The sequence below is a fragment of the Tiliqua scincoides genome, chromosome 1, assembly GCF_035046505.1.
Source record: "Tiliqua scincoides isolate rTilSci1 chromosome 1, rTilSci1.hap2, whole genome shotgun sequence".
NCBI classification, from domain to species: Eukaryota; Metazoa; Chordata; class Lepidosauria; order Squamata; family Scincidae; genus Tiliqua; species Tiliqua scincoides.
This window is the reverse complement of record NC_089821.1, coordinates 266713855-266735697: the sequence shown is the minus strand read 5'-3', so window position 1 is coordinate 266735697 and position 21843 is coordinate 266713855. Positions and strand designations below refer to the sequence as shown.

General features: G+C 47.2%; 1 protein-coding gene across 1 annotated transcript in view; it reads left to right on the top strand.

Annotated features, from left to right (window-relative positions):
- The window catches only part of ARHGEF33 (Rho guanine nucleotide exchange factor 33), a 42070-nt gene that overhangs the window by 10605 nt on the left and 9622 nt on the right, over window positions 1–21843 (top strand). The window contains exons 7-13 of the mRNA XM_066623626.1: window positions 227–451; window positions 1869–1998; window positions 3624–3756; window positions 5625–5708; window positions 13679–13762; window positions 17059–17207; window positions 21257–21421. Of these exons, the coding sequence (XP_066479723.1) occupies window positions 227–451; window positions 1869–1998; window positions 3624–3756; window positions 5625–5708; window positions 13679–13762; window positions 17059–17207; window positions 21257–21421 (970 nt within the window). The remainder of the gene's footprint in view (window positions 1–226; window positions 452–1868; window positions 1999–3623; window positions 3757–5624; window positions 5709–13678; window positions 13763–17058; window positions 17208–21256; window positions 21422–21843) is intronic.

The following is a 21843-nucleotide window of genomic DNA, read 5'->3' as shown; positions in this document are numbered from 1 at the left end:
ACCCCCATGACAGCTTTTTCCTGCCTGCTCCCAAAACTCAAAATCACTTTCTCCTTTTTTGGTTGAATTCAAATTACTCTTTTTCCAGTGTTTTGGCACAATGGTGTTGGAACCCTCACTCTGTAAACTGGTGTGTCTTCTACAGTGGGTTTTGACTAGCTTGATCAGTCAAATGGCCGTTAAGGAAACCTCTATTGGTTCGGCTGATGTCATGTTCTGACTCTAGGGCTAAGAGGTTCAAATCTGGAGGCAGAAGAAAGTCTCAGATCTCCTTCATCTGCTGATGCTCAGTCAAAGAGCCAGTCATCATCCATGGTTTGGAAACAGCCCAAGGACAATAAAGAGTGGGGTGATGAACACATTACAAAGGACCAAAATGAAAGGCAAGAGGAATTGGGCCCAAACAAATATAACTCAATGGAGAATGTACTACGGGAATCTTCTGTTGCAGGTAAGAGTGAGGGAAGAACAGTGGTTGGAAAGATGAACTTAGAGATGCTTGAGAAATATGGATAAATGATAACTGTAATCTGTTGCGTATGGCTTGAAATCACAATCCTAATGGTAACTTCTGAAGTGGGATCCATTTGAAATCAGCCTATTGGCCTGTGATTTTTTTCCTAATCAATTATTTGTACTGGCAACCTTCAGTCTCGAAAGACTATGGTATCGCGCTCTGAAAGGTGGTTCTGGCACAGCGTCTAGTGTGGCTGAAAAGGCCAATCCGGGAGTGACAATCCCTTCCACACCGGGAGCAAGTGCAGTCTGTCCCTGGTCTGTCTCCCTGGCTATGGGCCTTCCTTCTTTGCCTCTTAGCCTCAGACTGTTGGCAAAGTGTCTCTTCAAACTGGGAAAGGCCATGCTGCACAGCCTGCCTCCAAGCGGGCCGCTCAGAGGCCAGGGTTTCCCACTTGTTGAGGTCCATCCCTAAGGCCTTCAGATCCCTCTTGCAGATGTCCTTGTATCGCAGCTGTGGTCTACCTGTAGGGCGCTTTCCTTGCACGAGTTCTCCATAGAGGAGATCCTTTGGGATCCGGCCATCATCCATTCTCACGACATGACCAAGCCAACGCAGGCGTCTCTGTTTCAGCAGTGAATACATGCTAGGGATTCCAGCACGTTCCAGGACTGTGTTGTTTGGAACTTTGTCCTGCCAGGTGATGCCGAGGATGCGTCGGAGGCAGCACATGTGGAAAGCGCTCAGTTTCCTCTCCTGTTGTGAGTGAAGAGTCCATGACTCGCTGCAGTACAGAAGTGTACTCAGGACGCAAGCTCTGTAGACCTGGATCTTGGTATGTTCCGTCAGCTTCTTGTTGGACCAGACTCTCTTTGTGAGTCTGGAAAACGTGGTAGCTGCTTTACCGATGCGCTTGTTTAGCTCGGTATCGAGAGAATGAGTGTCGGAGATCGTTGAGCCAAGGTACACAAAGTCATGGACAACCTCCAGTTCATGCTCAGAGATTGTAATGCAGGGAGGTGAGTCCACATCCTGAAGAGTGAGTCCACAATCAGCCTGAAGAAAACACAGGTCATGGTTCCTAATCAATTACTATACAATAAATAAAGCAGTTCAGCATTGTTTGGTCACAGTCCTTTGGAATTCACTTGCCCTTTGGGTTGTCCTAGGCTTCTGTTACCTTTGGGGGCATTTTCTGAGAAGGATTCCTGTTTCTTCTAATGAGAAAAATGAGCACTGTATAGAATTGGTTGAAAGATTTTTGCTGCACAATTTTTTTGTTATTATTTTTTATTTTATTTCTCACCCAATCCTGGGGGCCACCTTCATAGAATTTTTGTTCCAGCAGTAGAGTAATAATTATTATTAACCTGTCCAAAACAACAAATCTATCCATTTTGTTTTGCCACAGCTAAAAGGCAGAATATTGCACTGGACTTACTGGAATCTGAAAGGAAGTATGCTGTTAACCTCTCCTTGATCCTCAAAGTAAAAGCCACATTGCATGGACCAGAAATGAAAAGAAACACCAAGGAAAAAAGGTAAATAATAGTACCTACTTTTATAAAGCAATATTTTTCTTTAAATGGTTCAAGGCAAGCCAATGGCTTTTCACTCATCACTACTCTGCTCTTTCTTGTCTCTCCATTCAACCCATTGCTCTGAACATGTGCCCATGTTCTGCTTTGCACTGGTCTGTTGCACATCTCTCTTTCATCTCATGTCATTTCATCTTTAAAATAAATGTATATCTCACCTTTTCTCACTGTATGGGGATACCCAAGGCAGCTTATCATTATTGTCAGGTTTTTGGCATCCCAGGCTTGAGATTGTTATTAGCCAGGATGTGGCAGGAGGTCCTGATATCTGGGCCTGGTGTGAAGCAATCAGCAAGGCAGCACTGCTGATGCAATCAGTTGCACCTATTGCAGGTGGGAGTCACGTGACTTGGGGAGAAATGAGTACTGAGTCACGTAGGCTATGGAGGAATGGTGCAATGCATCACTGGACAGCCAATCAGTGTGGGTCACAAGACTGTCTTGTGACTATGAGGTCGCCCTACTCTATTGGCTGGCCCCAGTATATATGGGGCAAGCACAGACTCCTGGGTGTGGGTTGTTGTGGTGGAGTTTCAGTGTGCTGTTGGTTTGTGTACTGATTTTGGACTGTCTTCTCATGGCTGTGACCTGCTGTATCCCTGACTTCTGGGCTGTTTGAATGACTACTCTTCTGCCTGCTCCTTTTACCAATACATGCTTCTGCAACAAACAAGCCTGTGTCTGTTTCTTTGGCTCTATTTGGGATTGCCTGCTTCTTTTGCTATCTCCCTATGCTCCTGTACCATTCTGCTAGTGGGAAAGCAAGGGCTATCCTCCTCTGCTGACCTGACAATCATATTTGATAACATCAATAAAAAGTAAAAAACAAAGCAATAATAAACAGCAGCAACAACACACAAAGAAAATGAGGATCAAGAACAGACATTGAAGTCCTTTCCACTCTTGTCAGAGAGAGGGTGACTCCAGCCACCCAAGCAGGTATAAGCTACAGTGGCCACCCACCTTAGAAGGTGCTGAAATGGACTACCAAATATGTTTTGCCCATGTGTGTTGTGAGCACTAGGCTTAATGAAAAACAAGACAAGTCAGTAGGATTTAACTTTCATTTCCGTCTACCCTGTGGGAGTGGAGGAAGTGGTTACATCTTACTGGCTATGGAAGTTGCAAGAATTAAGTGTGTGGTTGCCAGTGATGACCTGACAACAGTGTTTGTGAACCTCCAAGTTTTATACCAGTTTAACTGTGGTAGTCTTATCCAAAGAAAGCTGGGAATTGTAGTTTTGTGAGGGTGCTAAGAACCAAATTATACATTTTGTAAAGTGCATTGTTGAAGTGTGCTTAAGATTACTAATTCTGTTGTTTGGTAAAAGCAGCTGTGGGATGGGGTGGGGGCTGAGCCAGTCAAGGACTGCAGTGTGTGTGTGTGGGGGGGGGGTGTTGACCCTCCACCCAGCAACCAGTACCTTGAATTAAGACTAGAAAATTTTCTTATTGCCTTGGTCTATATAAAGACTAGGAGCTTCCCTGCTGGATTTTATTTATGGATGCATTTTTTCTGCTACATGTTAACTGCTCTGTCTAAACACAATCTTGTTTTTTGGCCTCAGTTTTTTCCCCAACTCTTTGCGATACCTGGCCCAGCAGCATGTAGACTTACTCCATGCCCTGCAAGAGAGGGTGTTGAGCTGGCCCCAACAGGGAATCCTAGGAGACATATTCCTCAAGCTGACCAATGATGAGGTACAGTACATTGAATAAGAATGAGAGCCAGGGTACTGTAGTGGTTTGGGAGGTGGACTTAGACATGGAAGATCCAGGTTCAAATCCCCCTTTAGCCATGAAGCTTCCTGGGTGACCTTAGGCCAGTCACTTTCTCTCAGCCTCACCTACCCCATAGGGTTGTTGTGAGAACAAAAGGAGAGGTGCAGTTGTGTACACTGCCCTGTGGAGGAAGTGCAGTATAAAAGCTCTTTGGAGGAAGGGCGGTATAAAAATGTGAAAAATAAATAAATATATGGAACTGGATAAGGATTGTATTAACATAACTAGCCCTTGCTGAATAAACTGAATTATACACGTATTTTGAAATAATTTTTTCTAAGAAACAGTTTCATATTTACTTCATTATTTTAAAATATATTATGTATACCCAGTTAAGCATTTCTCAGACTAACCAGTGATGAGGTATATTTTGGTTATCTGTAAGTGAGAGATAAAAGGAACTTGAAAGAGTTCACTTTGAAATTACTGATTTATATTGAAGTATACCTGTGGTTGGTTGGCAACCTTCAGTCTCGAAAGACTATGGTATAAGCCTACAGCACCCGGTATTCCCAGGCAGTCTCCCATTCAAGTACTAACCAGGCCTGACCCTGCTTAGCTTTCAAGATCAGACGAGATCGGGCATATTTTTAAAGTTATTTTATTTTTGCAGGCAGAACTTAATTTTTTCTCCCTGTACAATGCCCTGACCAGACTTTGCACACTTATAGGAGGGTCCATTCTACAGTGGGAACTACTGAGCTAAGAGCCAAACATTTGTCTTTGCCCAGGACTTAAGACACATAACAAACGGAAGAAAAATTGAGAGATTTAACTGAGCAGGTTACTCTGAAAGTAACCTAAGACTATTGCAACAGGCTATAATTTAATGACTACAAAATATCTGTGAATGCTGCATTCATCTTTTGTATGATTGAAGTGAAGTCTTGGCATTCTCCATTGGTTTCCCCTTAAATGATTTACCAGTTGTTGTGGCCTGGTCTAAATTGTCTTCATCTGAAATGATGGAGCAAGGCTTTGATTGATGCTTGAAGTACTATTACTTGTTTTGGTCCTATATTCCCTGTGGGAAGGATAGGGAGCAAGGTGGATATTCTTTGTGGTCTAAACCTGTTTTAAACCAATTTAATTGTCATGGTATCTCCCAGTGTCCTCTGGGAATTGTTTAGGGTGCTGAGGATTCTCTTAGACAAGGGCATGTACTTGTAATAAAACCATGGAAAGGGTGAAAAGGGTGATAGGTTTAGTTTCCATTCTCCTGTGTCTTGAGCAAAATGGAAGCTTATTGTTAAAAGAAAGAATATATCACCCCTGTGAGACACCCAGGAAGGTGGATCTTCCAACATGACATCACCAGTGGCTGCTGCTGTGAATTCCTACCCCCTTTTCATAACTTTGGCTATTCAGGGGGGGGGGGGGGAAATCTCTATTTGTAACATTCCCATATTTGTGTGAAAGCTCTGTTAACCTTGAAAGCTTCTCCACCACTCCATCGGTTTTAGCTTGGTTTTTTGAGTGATTACACTAGAAGATACTGACAGCTCATCCAGACATGTGAAATCTTTAGTAAATATCCGCTGAGAGAAAATTGCAAATAGATGACAATGTGAACAAGCCACAAGATATCTGCTCTTCATTAAGCACACTCCCGTAGCTTCAAAAGGAAATGGAATCTTGAATTCAAGTTCTGCCTCAGTGTATTTTTGCATCAGACAACTGCCCCTAGGCCTGCATTTATAAAATGAGTTCAGCCTAGTTGATGTCAATCTTATATAATGTGCACCGTACCTAAAGATTCTCAACTAACATTTTTGTTTGTTTTTCAGAACATTTTTTTGGACTATTATGTTGCATACTTGAGGGACTTGCCAGAGTGCGTCTCACTGATCCATGTAGTGATTCTGAAAGAAGTAAGTTTGGTCTTATTACATGCTTTAGTTCTTAGACATGTCTTGTGATACAACTGAAGCAGAAATGAATGCTGTTTGCTATTAATCTGTGATCCAAATGCACAAGGAGCTTTGAACAAGTGGTTTTCCCTGTTCTGTTAAGAGAAAGGGGCACACCCATATTTACCATGCATTCCCCAATAAATACAGCCGACAACAGGTATGGGATTAAATGGGCCACTTTATTAACTTACAACAAGCGCAACAAGGCAAAATAGGAAACAATACCCAAACTAAGTGCGGGGTTCTAAATGGGGGAAACGGCCTAGCCGTCTACGTCCCCCAGTCTCATGGGGCGTCCACCCAACTCCAGGCGCAGCTCAATTGTTATTAAGCCCGCCTTTCACTGTCGCCCAAAGAGGGTAAGCCAGCCAAACTACTCTGCCTTCAGGTCACCCCTGCAAGGCCCCAAAGTTCAGACCAGGGGCTAGCCAGCCTGCCTCCTCGAGCCGGACAAGCATCCAAAGAGCGGTTCTGGCTCACCCCTGCCCTTGCTGGCTTAGATTGGACGCCGGAGAAGGTCTTCTGTCTACCCACCCCGCACTTCTACCGCCAGTGACCAGGACAGTAAGAGGTATTATGCAAACCCAAACACGCTCCATAGCCAGTCTGAGGTAGGCGAAAACAAAGCACCATCATATTGCCAATCAGATAATGCTCAAAAATTCCTACCCGGTCCTCCGTAGAACGACCAGCTAATCCCAGACTAGCTACAGGGCGGGTGGGAGGGGGTCGCTTCCAGGAACGGAACTGAGCCGGGTCTAGCGCCTGCGCGCTAGATCAGGCTCAGTTGTCCCGCCCCCCAAGGCCAGCCAGCCAATCAGCTGGCAGCAAAGCCCTGCTGCCGGCTGATAGGGGGTTTAGCCTGGCAATCAGCGCTAGCATGCCCATACGGGCACGCTAGCTGCCTTTACCATGCATTCCCCAATAAATACAGCCGACAACAGGTATGGGATTAAATGGGCCACTTTATTAACTTACAACAAGCGCAACAAGGCAAAATAGGAAACAATACCCAAACTAAGTGCGGGGTTCTAAATGGGGGAAACGGCCTAGCCGTCTACGTCCCCCAGTCTCATGGGGCGTCCACCCAACTCCAGGCGCAGCTCAATTGTTATTAAGCCCGCCTTTCACTGTCGCCCAAAGAGGGTAAGCCAGCCAAACTACTCTGCCTTCAGGTCACCCCTGCAAGGCCCCAAAGTTCAGACCAGGGGCTAGCCAGCCTGCCTCCTCGAGCCGGACAAGCATCCAAAGAGCGGTTCTGGCTCACCCCTGCCCTTGCTGGCTTAGATTGGACGCCGGAGAAGGTCTTCTGTCTACCCACCCCGCACTTCTACCGCCACAAGGGAAGGTCAGCCTCGCGCTTGGCCTTCCCTACACCCAAAAAGAGGGCCAAGCCTTGTTGCAACTCTGAAAGAAAGCGCCCATAACCCATAGGAGAAAGGTGAACCCCATCGCCACGGTAAAGAGCAGGCTCCTCAAAAGCAATGTTGGGATGATGGATAGCCGCTCCACCAAGCTCCGTGACGACCCTGCCCAGGTAAGCGTTGACCCTTTTTCGTGCTACCTCAATTCTTTTTACACAACTCGCCCAGTGCCAAATTCTCCTAGGCAGCATGTCAGACCACAGGATAGTAATCCCGGGAAACTGACGGACTAATGAGTCAAAATCCTTGCGGGCCTGGAGCCTCAAGGACATGGACGTCCTCTGACCCAAGTCGTTTTCGCCCAAGTGCACCATGATTACCTGCGGCAGGGGGTTACCAGCAACGTACTCCAAAATGGCTGGGCAAAATTGGCCCCAACACATACCCCTCTTGGCCAACCAATCAATGTGTGCAACATCACCCAGCGCCAGCTGAGAGCTGAAACTGGATGACATGGCATGCTTCCAGACCCAAAAAACTATGGAGTGTCCGCAGATCAAGACCCTGGCGGGGCAGCTCCTTCGCGGACCTGTGGGAAAAAGAAGCACATCGAGAGATAAGCTCACTGGACAGGCCAAGAGAAAGGAGGAATCCTTCCTCCGCTCTAATACTCACTCCCATGGCCAGTCACGGACAGTGACCTGGTCCACCTTAGCTAACTTACAGGACCCCACCTACCCCCTGCGCCGACACTGGCGCGGCAAACGCCCTCCAAGCGCTGCCAACAGAGCCTACGCGGCTCTGACACATCTCGCCAACACTGGCGCGGCACGCGCCCTCCGAGCGCTGCCAACAGAGCCTACTCGGCTCTGACACATCTCGCCAACACTGGCGCGGCACACGCCCTCTGAGCGCTGCCAACAGAGCCTACCCGGCTCTGACACATCTCGCCAACACTGGCGCAGCACACGCCCGCTGAGCGCTGCCAACAGAGCCTACTCGGCTCTGACACATCTCGCCAACACTGGCGTGGCACACGCTCACTGAGCGCTGCCAACAGGGCCTACATGGCTCTGACACATCGTGCCAACCTGGCAGTGCACACATTGTGCCTGCTGGCGTTGCACACAGAGCCCTGGCGGCACCTTTCCGCACTTAGGATTTAAAGGCACCAGAGCGCCATCTACCGATGCGCCTGATGCCCTGGGGGGAAAAAACCAATGCTGGCCGCAATGGATGCTGCCCCAATCCTAAATGAATGCTGCCCCAATCCTAAATGGATACTGCCCCAATCCAAATGAATGCAGCCCAAACAATTCAGGCCGCAGGCCTAATTGAGACTGCGCTCGTTTAATAAATGGCCCGAAACTGGTAAAGGGGAAGGGGTGGGGCGATCCTCATGGCGGAATAGTGGGCCCACTCCTGCAGGAGCCATTAAGCAGCACTGTTCCCTGACAGATACTGGACAAAGACACCGGCTCGGAGCCTGTTACAACTGAATCCACTGCCCACTCCCTAACTGGTATATTATGGATAAACTCCCAGACCGTGACACACAGTCCCCCCACTGAAGGACTCTGTCAGGGGGGGCAAACCGTGACCTAACCAAAGCAGCCGTGGGGGCCTGGGATCTGGACACAGCCTGGCCGCAAGGCCAGCAGCCAAAAGCGTTCCCCCTGAAATCGAGAGAGAGCGTCGGCCATGCTATCTTCAAGCCCCGGCTCATGTCTGGCTGATAAAACAGTGGTGACAGCAAGACACTGTTTGACAAAGACTCAAACCAGATTCATAACCCGGGACCCTAGGGCGCTAGTCAACATCCCTATCAGCTTATCTAATTTGTCCTCTGGCAGGCGGTTGGTCTGTGTAACCGAGTCCAAATCGATACCTAAAAGGTGAGCTTGCCAAGGCCCTCTGTCTTCTCGTGTGCCAGGGGGACCTCCAGCTGCTCACACAGCACTGTAAAGTCACCCAGGAGCCGAGCACAGACGCCAGACCCAGATGGTCCCATAAAAAGTAGTGGGCAGTGGATCGTAACACGGTTCTGAAACGCACAGTCATTCCAAAATGTACTGGACGCCTCAAATTCCGAACAGGAAATTGAACACCCCATTGGCAATGCCCTATTGTCTGGCAGAAATCCTGGGGGTGCACTAGAAGCGATCAAAAGGCAGACTGAATATCTGCCTTGGCCATCAAGGCCCCAGGGCCACACTTCTTGAGGCAGGCAACCACCTTGTCTAAAGAAGTGTATCTGACTGAACACCGGTGGGTCGGTATCCCGTCATTTATGGAGGAACCCTTTGGAAAGGACAGGTGGTGAATCAGTCTAAATTGGCCCTGGGCTTTTTTAGGCACCACACCCAGGGGGGATACCTGCAATTCCTCCGTGGAGGAACCGCAAACGGTCCAGCTACTCTACCCGCTTCTAACTCCTTGGCTATTTTTACCTCGCACCACCTCCTCCATGTCAGTCACTGACCGGAGGTTGCAAGTGAACGTGGGGCTAACTGGAGGCGGGGCTAGGATCTCGAAACCAAGCTGAAAACCCTCAAATACTCTGGCTGCAGAACGATCTGTATAAAATTGCAGCCAGTAAACCAAGGAGGGAATCTCAATTGGCGTCGGGCCCTTTGCCAACACCAGTTGAGGGTCCACCACCCGGCTTTTTACCACGGAAGGGGCGGAAACCTTGCCGTGGTCCACTGATCCGTGGACATTTTGCCACGGGATGCCCAGCCCCACACATGGGGCAGCCATGGGAAAACGAACATCCTGGCCTGTTGCATTTGCCAGTGGCATTAAGTTGGAAGCAAGCGTGAGGGGATTGAACCCACTGCGCACCCTCAGGTGACGCAGGCTGCTCGGGTCTGGAACGAGCAATCAAATGCCCGCTATCCACCCTATCCCCCAACGTTGCCCTAGCCGGCAGGACTAATTGCACCCAGAGTTCCCACTGGGGTATAGTCCAGTCCAAAGATGGGTCCTGCGCGGCTCTGATGCGAAATTGACGGTCATAAGCCATCCAAGCCGCACCAGCATGATCACGCAAAGCACGATGAATAATGTCCAGGTATTTGAACAGTTTCCCCACCTTTTTGGGGTGCAACTGGACAGTGACCCCAGCATAGACAATGAACCCATTCGGCCAATTGGTCCAATTCTTGTCTATCTTCCTCTGCCTGACGGTTTCCTCGTCACGCACAGGGTCTCCCACTTTGGGGGTAGGCTCAGGCTCAATGTGAAGGAGACTGAACATGTCCACAAAGTCACCCCGCCATATCTTCTCCTTGACCGACATGGCGAGGTGAGAGCCCAGAGGGATGGCGATGATGCCATACGAAACCGTAGGCTTCTCCCTCTCCACCACCAATCCCAATGACTCTTCCCCCCAGTCCACATCCTGCTGGTCCAACTCTGTGTCGGCCGTGGCAGGATAATGATCACACTGGGGGGGGGGTGCCCTGCTTGCCCTGGGACCAGATTTGGGACAGGGATACGTCCGACCCAGGGCCCAGGGGTACTGGGGGTAATTGGGCCCCTGCCAGAAGGAAGGAGGCCCCCAAGGAGACCAGGGCTGATCTGGTGCAGCCCGGCTAGGTGCCCAAGGAATGCCTTCCTTGTCTTCCCACACAGACTCTGCACTGTGAACATAGACAGAGGGTTTATGGATTTGTGCTATTATATCTTTGAGCTAGTTTTATCATAACCTATTTTAACACCAAGAATGCAAAGAGGGAAAGGGCCTAACAGATTTCCCTCCGAATGCAATAAAATGACATTTCTGGCTTCAAAACAAGGGCATTTCCTGAGGAAATGTAAATCTGACATCCTGCACAAGTCAGGTGGGCATGAGCATTTGACTACGCAGGAGGTGAAATAGATCGGAAGTATTGAATCTGGGCATTGGGAATAAGCGCCTGGGTTTCCCACTAATCACCCTAAAATGCTTGGCAACTGTAATCTCAAAGTCTGGGGAATAAGCCTACAACACCCAGAACTCCCAGGCATTCTCAATGGTATAAGCCTACAACACCCAGAACTCCCAGGCATTCTCCATGGTATAAGCCTACAACACCCAGAACTCCCAGGCGTTCTCCATGTTATAAGCCCACAACACCCAGAACTCCCGGGCGTTCCCCCTGGTATAAGCCTACAACACCCAGAATTCCCAGGTGTTCTCCCTGTCCAGCAGTAACCAGGCCTGGCCCTTGCCTAGTAACAAAATGGCCCTGGGCCCTTATGGGCCCCCCCGTGCCATGCGGCCACCCTAAAATGCCTCCACTGCCCATAAGGCGTGCGGAGCCCACGGCCTCCTTGCCGGGTGTGCGACTATGCGGGCGAGCCTCAGCCTCCCCCTGCCTCGCCTTTCGACGGGCCTTTTCTTTTTGTCTCGCGTCGTAGCAAGCCAAGGCCTGCAACTGTGGCATTTACTCCTCATCATACGATAAGGAGGAAGGGAGGGGAGGGGGGGGCCATGCTAGAGCTGTCTTTTTGGTGGCCTTGCCACCCAACTTCTGGGCTTTCTTCCCCATGTCCACCCCCCAAGTGAAGGAATATCCCCAGTGGGGCCCCCCGCCCCCTGTGCTCTAAGTTTTAACTGGATACGATACGCCTCAGCAGTCCGGAATCTTGGCCTTCCGCGCTGTGTCAGCAGACCGCTGTGACTGGAAGTTGCCCAACTCTGAAAATAAGAGACCCTTTTGGCAGTTGGGGCCCACAAAATGGCCGACAGGCTGTATTTAAATAATCAAAATGGCGGAGCACCATGAGGCAGGGCCCAAAATGGCGCCCAGACACGAGGCACCCCCCCAATGGCTGCCAAAATGCGCCCCAACAGGCAGGCCCGCCCCAGGAGGAACATGGGGCGGCTGCCCACCACGGGCGCCTGCCGCCCCACCGGACCCCCCAAATTGCACCCGCAGCCGCGGGGTGCGCAGATCTGCGAAGCGCTGCAGCCCCGCGGCCGGCAGGGCGCGCAGCGGGCCGCCCCCTACCGCTGCCGCTCGGACAGAGCGCACAGCGGGCCGCCCCCTTCGATAGCACCCTGCAGAGCGTGCAGCGGGTCACCCCCCCCTGACGCCGTCTGCAGAGCGCGCAGTGGGATGCCCCCTCAAGCTCTCACGGGCCGCTCCGACGCTGAGCCCCGGAGCTAAAGTCGCAGAGCGCGCAGCTCAAGAGAGGCTACCCACTGCCCGAAGTGACGGGAGCCTGCAAGCGCGGATCTCCGCGCCTCAAGCCCCGTCATGGGGCAGCCTCTCTCCGCTCCTGGATAAGCGACCTGCTCGGTCGCTTCCAGGAACGGAACTGAGCCGGGTCTAGCGCCTGCGCGCTAGATCAGGCTCAGTTGTCCCGCCCCCCAAGGCCAGCCAGCCAATCAGCTGGCAGCAAAGCCCTGCTGCCGGCTGATAGGGGGTTTAGCCTGGCAATCAGCGCTAGCATGCCCATACGGGCACGCTAGCTGCCTTTCTTAATGCATTGGAGTGTGCCCCCATTGTAAATGAGGGAATCTTTGTATGGGGAGGAGTTTTCCATGTGCCTCAAAGTTCTCAAGTGACAGCTGAATCAGTTAGTGATTTGAGTAGGACTGGTAAAGCAATTCAGATCACCATGCAGTGCAAGCACACTGGGTTCCTGTGGCCCCTTCCAGACGCATTGGCAGCTGCTCCTCCTCCACCCATAAAGGGTAGCTGCTACCACATCCCACCTTGTTCACTGATGGCGATGGAGGCTGGAAATAAAAAGAGGTGGTGCAGCTACTGAACTCCTTGATGGTAGCAATAGTCCTCCTTCTCCTACCCTACCCACCACCAAATGGGTTTTCTCCCCAAATCCCCCATGTCCCTACACTGTAGCTTATCTTTCTCATGTCCTCCCCATCAGCCAATGGGAGCACCCCCTAGAGGCACTGGGATGGTACAAGGGCTGAGATACTCTCATATGTAGATGACCCAAGTAGTGGTGGTCCAAGTCTCTCATGGAGCTCACGCCACTGTTGCCACTGGTGCTAAGCAGTTAGCCTGGCCATGTGGGCCCTCAGCCAGTGCTCAGTCTAGCCATACTCTCAGATGTCCAGGTAACCATGTTGAGAATGTGGATGGAGGGTATCCATGCAGGGTGGATCTCTGCCACTGTGAATTATGAATTAAGGCAAATATCCCCAGGATTACATATTCTAGGTTCCCTTTTGCCAATCGTGCAGAATAATCAACATCCCAGGTTTTATATTGGACATTAAAACAAAAACTTACAGATATACATCCCAATGTGTATTTCATACTTTTTAAGAATATAGATTTTGAGAAAATAAATGGGAACTGATATATGTAAACTTAATCTTGCATACATCAGATTGGTAGCTTATATATTATGTTTCTGAGGCAAACAAATGAAGAGTTCTGCATATACTTTCTAAAACACATCAGACCTACATTTTGTCCTCAGACTAATACAGGGTAAAGTTACAGTTAAGCTTAATAAAATGAATAGGCTTGCTTAACAGTGTTGGATTGTGGCTTATATTTACAAATATCCATGTTTCTTTATTCTTCCCCTCAACAACAGATTGAAGAAGAAATTAAGTCTGACCTCTACATATTCTTTTTTCATATTGTCCAGCGTATTCCTGAATACCTTCTTCATTTACAGGTGAGCCCTAGTGACTATATTTTCTTCCCCTTGAGGTAATATACATCAGAATCATAGGGAAAAGAGTGGAACTGTCAGCTGAATCTCCAGCCCCCAGCACCCCCCCCCCCATTTTAACTGAACCATGACCCATCTGTAGCCTTCTAAACTAGGACTGCTCTGAAATGACTCCCACCAATTCTACTGCCTCCTATATTTAGGCAGTTTCTTTGGAGAGGGTGGAAGTTCAAAGGGGAGTTGGGAGTGATGGTGACAACAGTGCTCCATCTAGTGGCTTCACCATTTTTTCTCTCAGAACCCCGTCAAGCAATGCTACAAAATTGGATGGTGTAATTTGGGAGGGAAGGATTCTGGGGGGAAAATTTGAACCCACTGGTGGCTGTCATCCAGAAAGTCCCTCAGAATGACACTACATAATTATGTGGCTTAATTATGCTCACTACATAATTGCTGTGAGGAGAATCTTGGGAGAAGGGGGAAATGACAGCCACTAGAAGGAGCATGACTGCTCATACCAGGAGAACCACTACCATGAAACAGGTGTCAACAGCAGATTAAGAGTGAGCAGTGGGGAGGGGGTGAGCCATTTCAGTCCCTTTTAACCTCCCAAACCTCTCCACTTCTAATGTAACAGTTCTCTTTATAGAACATTTGTCTCAACCAGGGGCTGCTCCAATACCTCCTGATGCCTGAGGCGGCATGCCAAATGCTGCCCCCTTACCTGATGACGTACCAGCCTCTGCTCCTCCAGCTCTCTAATGCTCTTGTTTAGCACTCCCCTCTCCTCTACATTTCCTCTTTCTCTCTGTTCCCTGTTGCAAGGTTGAAGGAAGCAACTCAGAACGACTCGGTAGTCAGGAGTGAAGGTTCACAGGCTTTTATTTGAATTGCATACAATTGGTCCATGGGAGTCATGTCACAAAGCATGAACCCGGTTTGATGGTGTCCAGAACCTTTATACAATTCTTGGCCCTTTGTCCTCAAATCTAGACTTCCCATTGGCTGATATCTGACATCAGAGATGAGGCTAACTCCTGATAGGATACAGATAAGATACCATTTACATAAAAGATGGAAAATAGGTGGGCAATAAGTAGGCAAAACAATTGATTGGCTGTGATTTACATACAGGTGGGGTTTCACCTTAAAACTTAGCCAAAATTACACAATTCCCAAAAGTTTTCAAAGACCAATAGGGTTTGCTATAGTACCATTTACCCAGTGTTAAGCCTTACTCACATCTATCAAGTCAATTAAAATTATTTTGACAGGTCTTCCTACCAACATAATTAAAAGAGCAGGTGTGAAGACTTCATCTTGGCAGATCTTCAGACCCGTACTCATCCCTCATTAGAGCAGCCTTGTTCAACCACCCTATCTTATCTCTTCTGCATTCCATGACAGTTACACTGTAAGGCTGTCTGCAAAACTGAGGCTTCTTTTATTAGGAGGTTTAAAAGTTTTACTGAAATCAAGTATTTTGGTTCCCTATGGACCGTGCTATTCAAACTGGGGCGTTGTGACGCCCCATCCTGAGGGCCTTGGTCTCTGCCCCCTTAAGGGGCGGGGGCAGCCTAGAGGCGGGGAGAAGGCAGCGGCGTGATCCCCAGGATCGCGCCGCTTGGGGCTGCAGGGGCTTGGGTGCACTTACCCAAGCCTCCTGCAGCCTCCCTGGGGTGCAGGGAGCTCGGTGTGACTTCTGGCAGGGCTCCCGCAGCAGGGAAAGTGGATGCGGAGCGATCGCAAGTGCACCCAAGCCCCTGCAGCCCCCTGAGTGGCGTGATCCTGGGGATCGCACTGCTGCCTTCCCCCTGTCCCCGCTGCCTCCTCCCCCCGCCCCTGCAAAGACTTACTGGCTCTCAAACTCTCCCAGAGTGAACTCTTCCCTTTTCTCCCAGAGAGTTTGAGAACCACTGCCCTAGTGACTATAATTTCTTCTATGATTATTATATGATTATTATGTCCCCTTATATGTGAGTTACAGGTTACTTGGTCCCTATATTGCATATATGTGCTTTTGCTCTAAAAGCATAAGAGTATAGTTACAGAGCTTTCCTGATGAACACAGGTGGGCATACATCTCCAGCCTGATGATGCTGTTATCTAAGCTAAATTCCAAAGTGTATAACACAGGCTTTGAGGCCCCAAAATCCCAGCTTCAGTCAGACTAACCTTATTGCTTTTAAAATCAAGCAGCTCTTTACCAGTGTGTGTGTATGCTATAGTATTACTGGGTTATCCAGTGGCTTTACAGTCTAGCGTCAAAGGTCACCTTGCCTCATTCCCCTCTTCCCTTTTCAGTCCAGAGAGTGGGAGGAGGAGGAGAGGAGGCAAGTACGTGGACCAAGATGAGAGCCCCCCACCAATCTTCTGCCTAAGGCAACTTCTTCAGTTGGCCTCATGGACAGGCCGGCCCTGGTCTCAGCTTTACTAAAATGAAGTTGAGAGACTATGACAAAATGTGAGGGGCATTGTTCATTCTGCCCACCCTCATTAGAGCACTACCAGGGAGTCAGACTAGGATATCATTGCCCTCTCATACACAATTTTGTATGAGGCGTTCTTCTGAGGACTCCTTCCAGGTGGCTGACTTGAACACATAGCTGACCTCTGCATGATGTGAATGATGATGTTCACATCAGACAGCAAACTGCAGGGGGGCAGTGGGCAGACACCTGCCACTTCCCCATAGCCCCTTCCACCACATAACTCTTTAATCAAAGTAGGATATGTGGAGCACATTAGGATTGCTCCCAGCACACTCTCCATTTCCTATTCGCTTAAACAACCTTCATGGAGGAAGGAGTAAGATCACTGCATTCCAGCCTTAGGGATCTGGCCCCCTGCCTTCTCATGTCATCTTCTCATCTTGCTCCCTCATCTACAGGGCCCTTTAAACAAAACTGCATGTTGTTTTAAAGAGCCCAGTGGAGAAAGAAGCCAGTTGAGAAGGCAGGGGGCCAGATCATTGGGTGAGAATTTGAAATGCAGCAGTCCTGTCTATTTCCCTTTCTCCTTCCTTTGCATGGGTTCTTTAAACGAAGCAGGAAATGCAGAGCATACTGGGAGCGATCCAAACACAGTCCGCATTTCCTGCATTTCAAGAGCTCAGCTTTTGTTCACCTGCATGTACTACGCCTGAAGGAGATATCTTGTACCATTTTAGAGCTTTAGGTTTCAGGCATAACTGTGATACAAAAAGTGGTATATGAATCTATAAATAAATAAAACATGTTGTGTGTTGTCACCAAATGGGCTAAGAATGCCATTAAACACGGCTTTTTTTTACTAACTAGAATATCCTGAAGTACACGGAGCAAGAGCACCCCGATTACTACCTTCTCCTGATTTGTGTTCAGCGCCTGCGAGTTTTCATCTCACATTACAGCCTTCTCTTCCAGTGCAGTGAGGACCTGCTCATACAGAAACGAAAAAAGCTGAGAAAGTGAGTTTGATGTCAAATAGCAATCTGTTTAATTAAATTTTTCATTATGTGTCCTGCCCTTCCTCCTAGGAACTCAGGGTGGCACACATACCCTTCCCCTTTCCATCTTATCCTCGTAACAACCCTGTGAGATTGGTTAGGCTAAGTTGACTGGATGAAGGTTACTCAGTGTTCCAGAACCCTCAGTGGATCCAAAAATCAGTGATACCAAATCAGTGGAAAGATAGCTTTATAGACCCTCCATTGCTCCTAATGGATTAATTTCATTCCATTAGATTCCATTATTCACCCCATCTAGTGGCTGAATGAGGAATAGTGGTCTACTATACTGATGCATTCTGGGGTGAGAATGAACAAGAAACCTGAAAGTGGGTCTTTAGAGTGGGTCTTTATTTTTAGCCCTGAGAAGCTTGTATGACCAGTTTAATAGCATGAAAGTAGGAAATGATTTTGGTGCTTTTTCCCTTGTTACAAGACATATTTCAGTGTGGACCCCAGTATCAGTAGTGAGTCAAATCAGTGAATACTGAGGCACCACCTGTGTATTACAATGCTAGCTGTCTAACTTAATTTCAGAATGAATTACAGATCCAGGCAAAAATACAACTATGGTTGAGCAAGCATATAGGCCAGTAACTTTACAGTCTTTGCTGTGGAGTAACTGGCCAATTCAGGTTAAACTAGCAGTAACCTACCATGCTGTTAAGAACATTTGTGGGCTTTTGAAAATACAAGAAATGATTGAGGGCCAAATCCTATTCAAATTTCCTGTGCTGGTACAGCTGTGCCAATGGGACATGCACTGCATCCTGTGGTGGGGAGGCAGTCACAGAGACCTCCTCAAGCTATGGAAACATTTGTTCCCTTACCTTGAGGGTGTATTATGGCTTCACAGGTGCTATAAAGATGGATAAGATTGGGCCCTGAGTTCAGTAAAGGTACAGATCTCCCTAGTAATTTATGATACAGATTTTAATCCCAGAAGTAAGTCTGGACAAGTTGGAAAAAGCACAAACTTTTTCTGTATAAAGAAGCATATAGAAATAGTCTTCTTAAATATAAAAATATAAGAGCACATTTGTAGGTTTGAATACATTCAAATTTGCAACTATTCAGTGCAATGGAAACAGCAAAACTATAAATTGTGAGAACTAAGAAAATTTGAGCAAATATTATCTGACAAATGTAAGTTAATGTTACAAATCAGTAGTCATTGGAATACAATTGTGAGCTAGAACAGGTTAAACACTACATATTTCAATGGGTTTAAATTATAAGGTGTAACCTCAATTTGGAAAAACTGAATTATGCATGGAATATTGGAATTAATGTCATAGTCTGTGTTTTACTAAAAGAAAACTATGTCAAAAGAATGATAAAACAGTATGTGACGTTGCTTAAAATACTTCCAAGTTACTGCCCTATGTGTTGGAAGTGTGGGAGATATATTTTTCCCCCATACATGATGAAAAAGTGAGGTTGCACAATGATACTGACAGGCAATAAGAAGGAAGATCTGTGGGGGAACATGGAATTTTGGAACCAGAGCTATTCCTATTGACACATTAAAGAAATCAAACAGGAGATCAGGGAGATGGAAACATATATGCTGTTTGTAGCAAGAATTCAATATGCAAAGCCTTGAAGAATCACTGCAGACACCCGCCTATAAGTCAACCCCACAGATAAGTCGAAGGCAGGTTTTGAGCCAGCAATCATGGAATTTTCTATGACCCTCGGATAAGTCGGAAGTTAAACTTAGGGGGGTGTCTGACTATAGTTTTGTCTGATTTTACCTGAGGCCAGATCCTGAAAAATAACCTACCACTAATTGTTACCTAAGAACTATAGTCTCTAATTTATTAAAAACATAGTAAAAGATCATAAGATACATTTTTATTCTTTTTAAAATTCTGGTCTTCACCACCTTTTTGTAAACACTATCAGAGTAAGTGCGCTGTAAACAACATACCAGTAAAACAGTGGTTCCCAACCTGGTATTCATGGGCTCCCAGGGACACTCAACAGGACCTTTAGGGGTAATTGAAAAAGAATGAAATAATGGCAGAAAAAGGCAGGCCGTGCTCCAGAATGCCTTACAAGACAGGAATGCCTTGCAAGGACCAGCAGGGCAGGAAGGGAGGTAGCTAGTAGGCTGTGAAAGTTTCACCAATTGCTAGTTTTTGGTCATCAATTCATCTGTGAACCAGTGATTGAAAACCATCACAGTAAAAAAGCTGAAACATAATATGGAAAGTGATCAATCACCCAGAATTTCTCAGCACACTTCTGGTGCAAAACAGTGCAAGGGCAGAGTCTTCTGTTCTTCTAGCAGATAAAAAGAGAAAACACTGTGATGAATACATGAAGTCTGGGCTTTCATATGGAGGAGATGAGGTCTTATATTATTAATTACAAACATTTTGCTAATATGAAGGGTACAATTTATGGAAATGGACTGCCAAGGGATATGCAAGTGAAAAGGTTGGGAACCACTGCAGGAGATCCATGAATCAAATCCACCTTTAAGGTGGACATGAGGAGAATCATGAATCAAAGACACCTTTAAGTTGGACATGAGGAGAACCATGAATCAAAGACACCTTTAAGGTGTCTGGTATGTTAAGCCAGAAGCTCTGCATACAACATACAACCCATAACACATAACTGAGAGTGTGCAATTCAATTCACAGGAGAGAGATGAGATATTTGCAGCCCTTTTTACTCAGAAGTAGACCTACTGCTTTCCATGGGTGTTATTCTTAAGTAATGGTGCGCTGAATTGTAGCCTGGAAAGGAAGGTTCCATCCTGGTGTTTCAAGAAACAGACCTGCTTTGCAAGCATTTGCAAAGCAGAACCAGGCTGCAGCAGAAGGAAGGAGAATAAAAGGTTAACTTTGACCGGAAAGTAACTATAGTTGCGAGGTGCCTGCCTGAGCTGAGCAACAGCTCAGCTGAGAAAGGAAACTGTTCAGAGTTGAAAGGCTCTGCCCTCTGATTGACCCGGAGATAAGGCGAAGTGATAATTGGTGCTTGATTACTTGGCAAAAATTTCATGTACTATACATGAGTACTATGGTACTAGTTGAGGCATGGGAAGACAAGATGCATGAAATGGCAGTAATGGCAAAATTGGCAGCATATATGCATAAGCATGATGGCAGACGAGACTATCTTCTACGAGAAAAGGAGAATGTTTAGATTATACTTGATTGGTATGATGACTGGACACACAAGATATGGGCACAAATATAATAAATAAATAAATAAAGATCTGGGCGGGGGCCTATATAAGGAAGAATTGGCAGGTGGGAGAATAGTAAACATAATCTTCCCTGGAAGTGATCTCCCAATCTACACCTGGGGGAGTCATGTGTTGCTTTTCTCCGGTAATTTGAACCGTCTTTCAACCCTGAATTAAAAATGACTGAAAGAACATCAAAGATGTTCCTGGTGGACTGAGCAAGGGGCCATCAGATCCACTATCCCACTTCCCACAGTGTCTAACCAGATGCTTTTGGGAATCAGGACGAAGCAGGACGAAGACAACAGACCCACCCCATGCTATTGCCCCAAGCAGATGTCATTCAGAGGTGTAGTGCCTCTGAACATAGAGGTTCCACATAACTGTCATGATTAAGAACCAGTGAGAGACCTCATTTCATCCAAGGCTGTAGACGGAACTTGTGTGAAATGTTGATACTGTGTTTCACTTCCTTCTGTATGCAACCTATTGTGTGTTTTGAAACAAGATGTGGTGCTGTTCTCCAATGTGTTTTGATTCTTATTTATGCATCTGTTTTCTGAAATTAATGCTTTACTTTTTGGTTTCTTAAATGGATCTGAACAGCTAGAAACTTGATTTTGCTCGATTAATGAACACTGTGAGTCTCAAAAGAACTTCTGGTGCCCACATTAGCCATGTTTTCTGTGCTTTGCTGCTGCCAAAATTAATGTGGGAATAACTCACTGTTGTTTAAAAAGATTGGTGCAGATACACTCTTGCTTATTATTTAACTTAAAGAGATACCATGTCTTCATTTTACTAGATCTTCCCTCATAAAGTTATATAAAGGTCTCGCCTCTCAGTATGCCAGCACTGGCCAAGACGTGTCTCCAGCTCTAAGTGCTACATCCATTCGCGACAGTGGGATCCACTGTGACGAGGCAAGCCAGCTGTTTCCGTCAGCTCCTGCTTCTGGCACGGCCACTATGTGAGTACAATTTTGTCCTAAGAAAATAACACAGTTACAAGCCCTTCATTTTTCCAAGGGGATGAGAGGTTTCAGGGGCAGAACAATCTGGATTTTGGCTTCCTTTGGAGGAGGGACTCCTTGAGATTCATGGTATCTTTGTAATATTAAAGGAGTTAAGCCACATGTACCTTTCTTCAAGGGAATAGATCTGCTGCTATACACCAGATCTCTAGAGAGACCCTGCAGTCTAACCCATCCAGCTTCTGCTGCCCATTGAGGAGCATTAACTTGACCTCCTAGGCTAGTGGTTCTCACACATTTAGCAGCGGGACCCACTTTTTAGAACAAGAATCTGTCAGGACCCACCTGAAGTGATGTCATGACCAGAAGTGACATCATCAAGCAAGAAATTTTTTAACAATCCTAGGCTGCAATCCTAC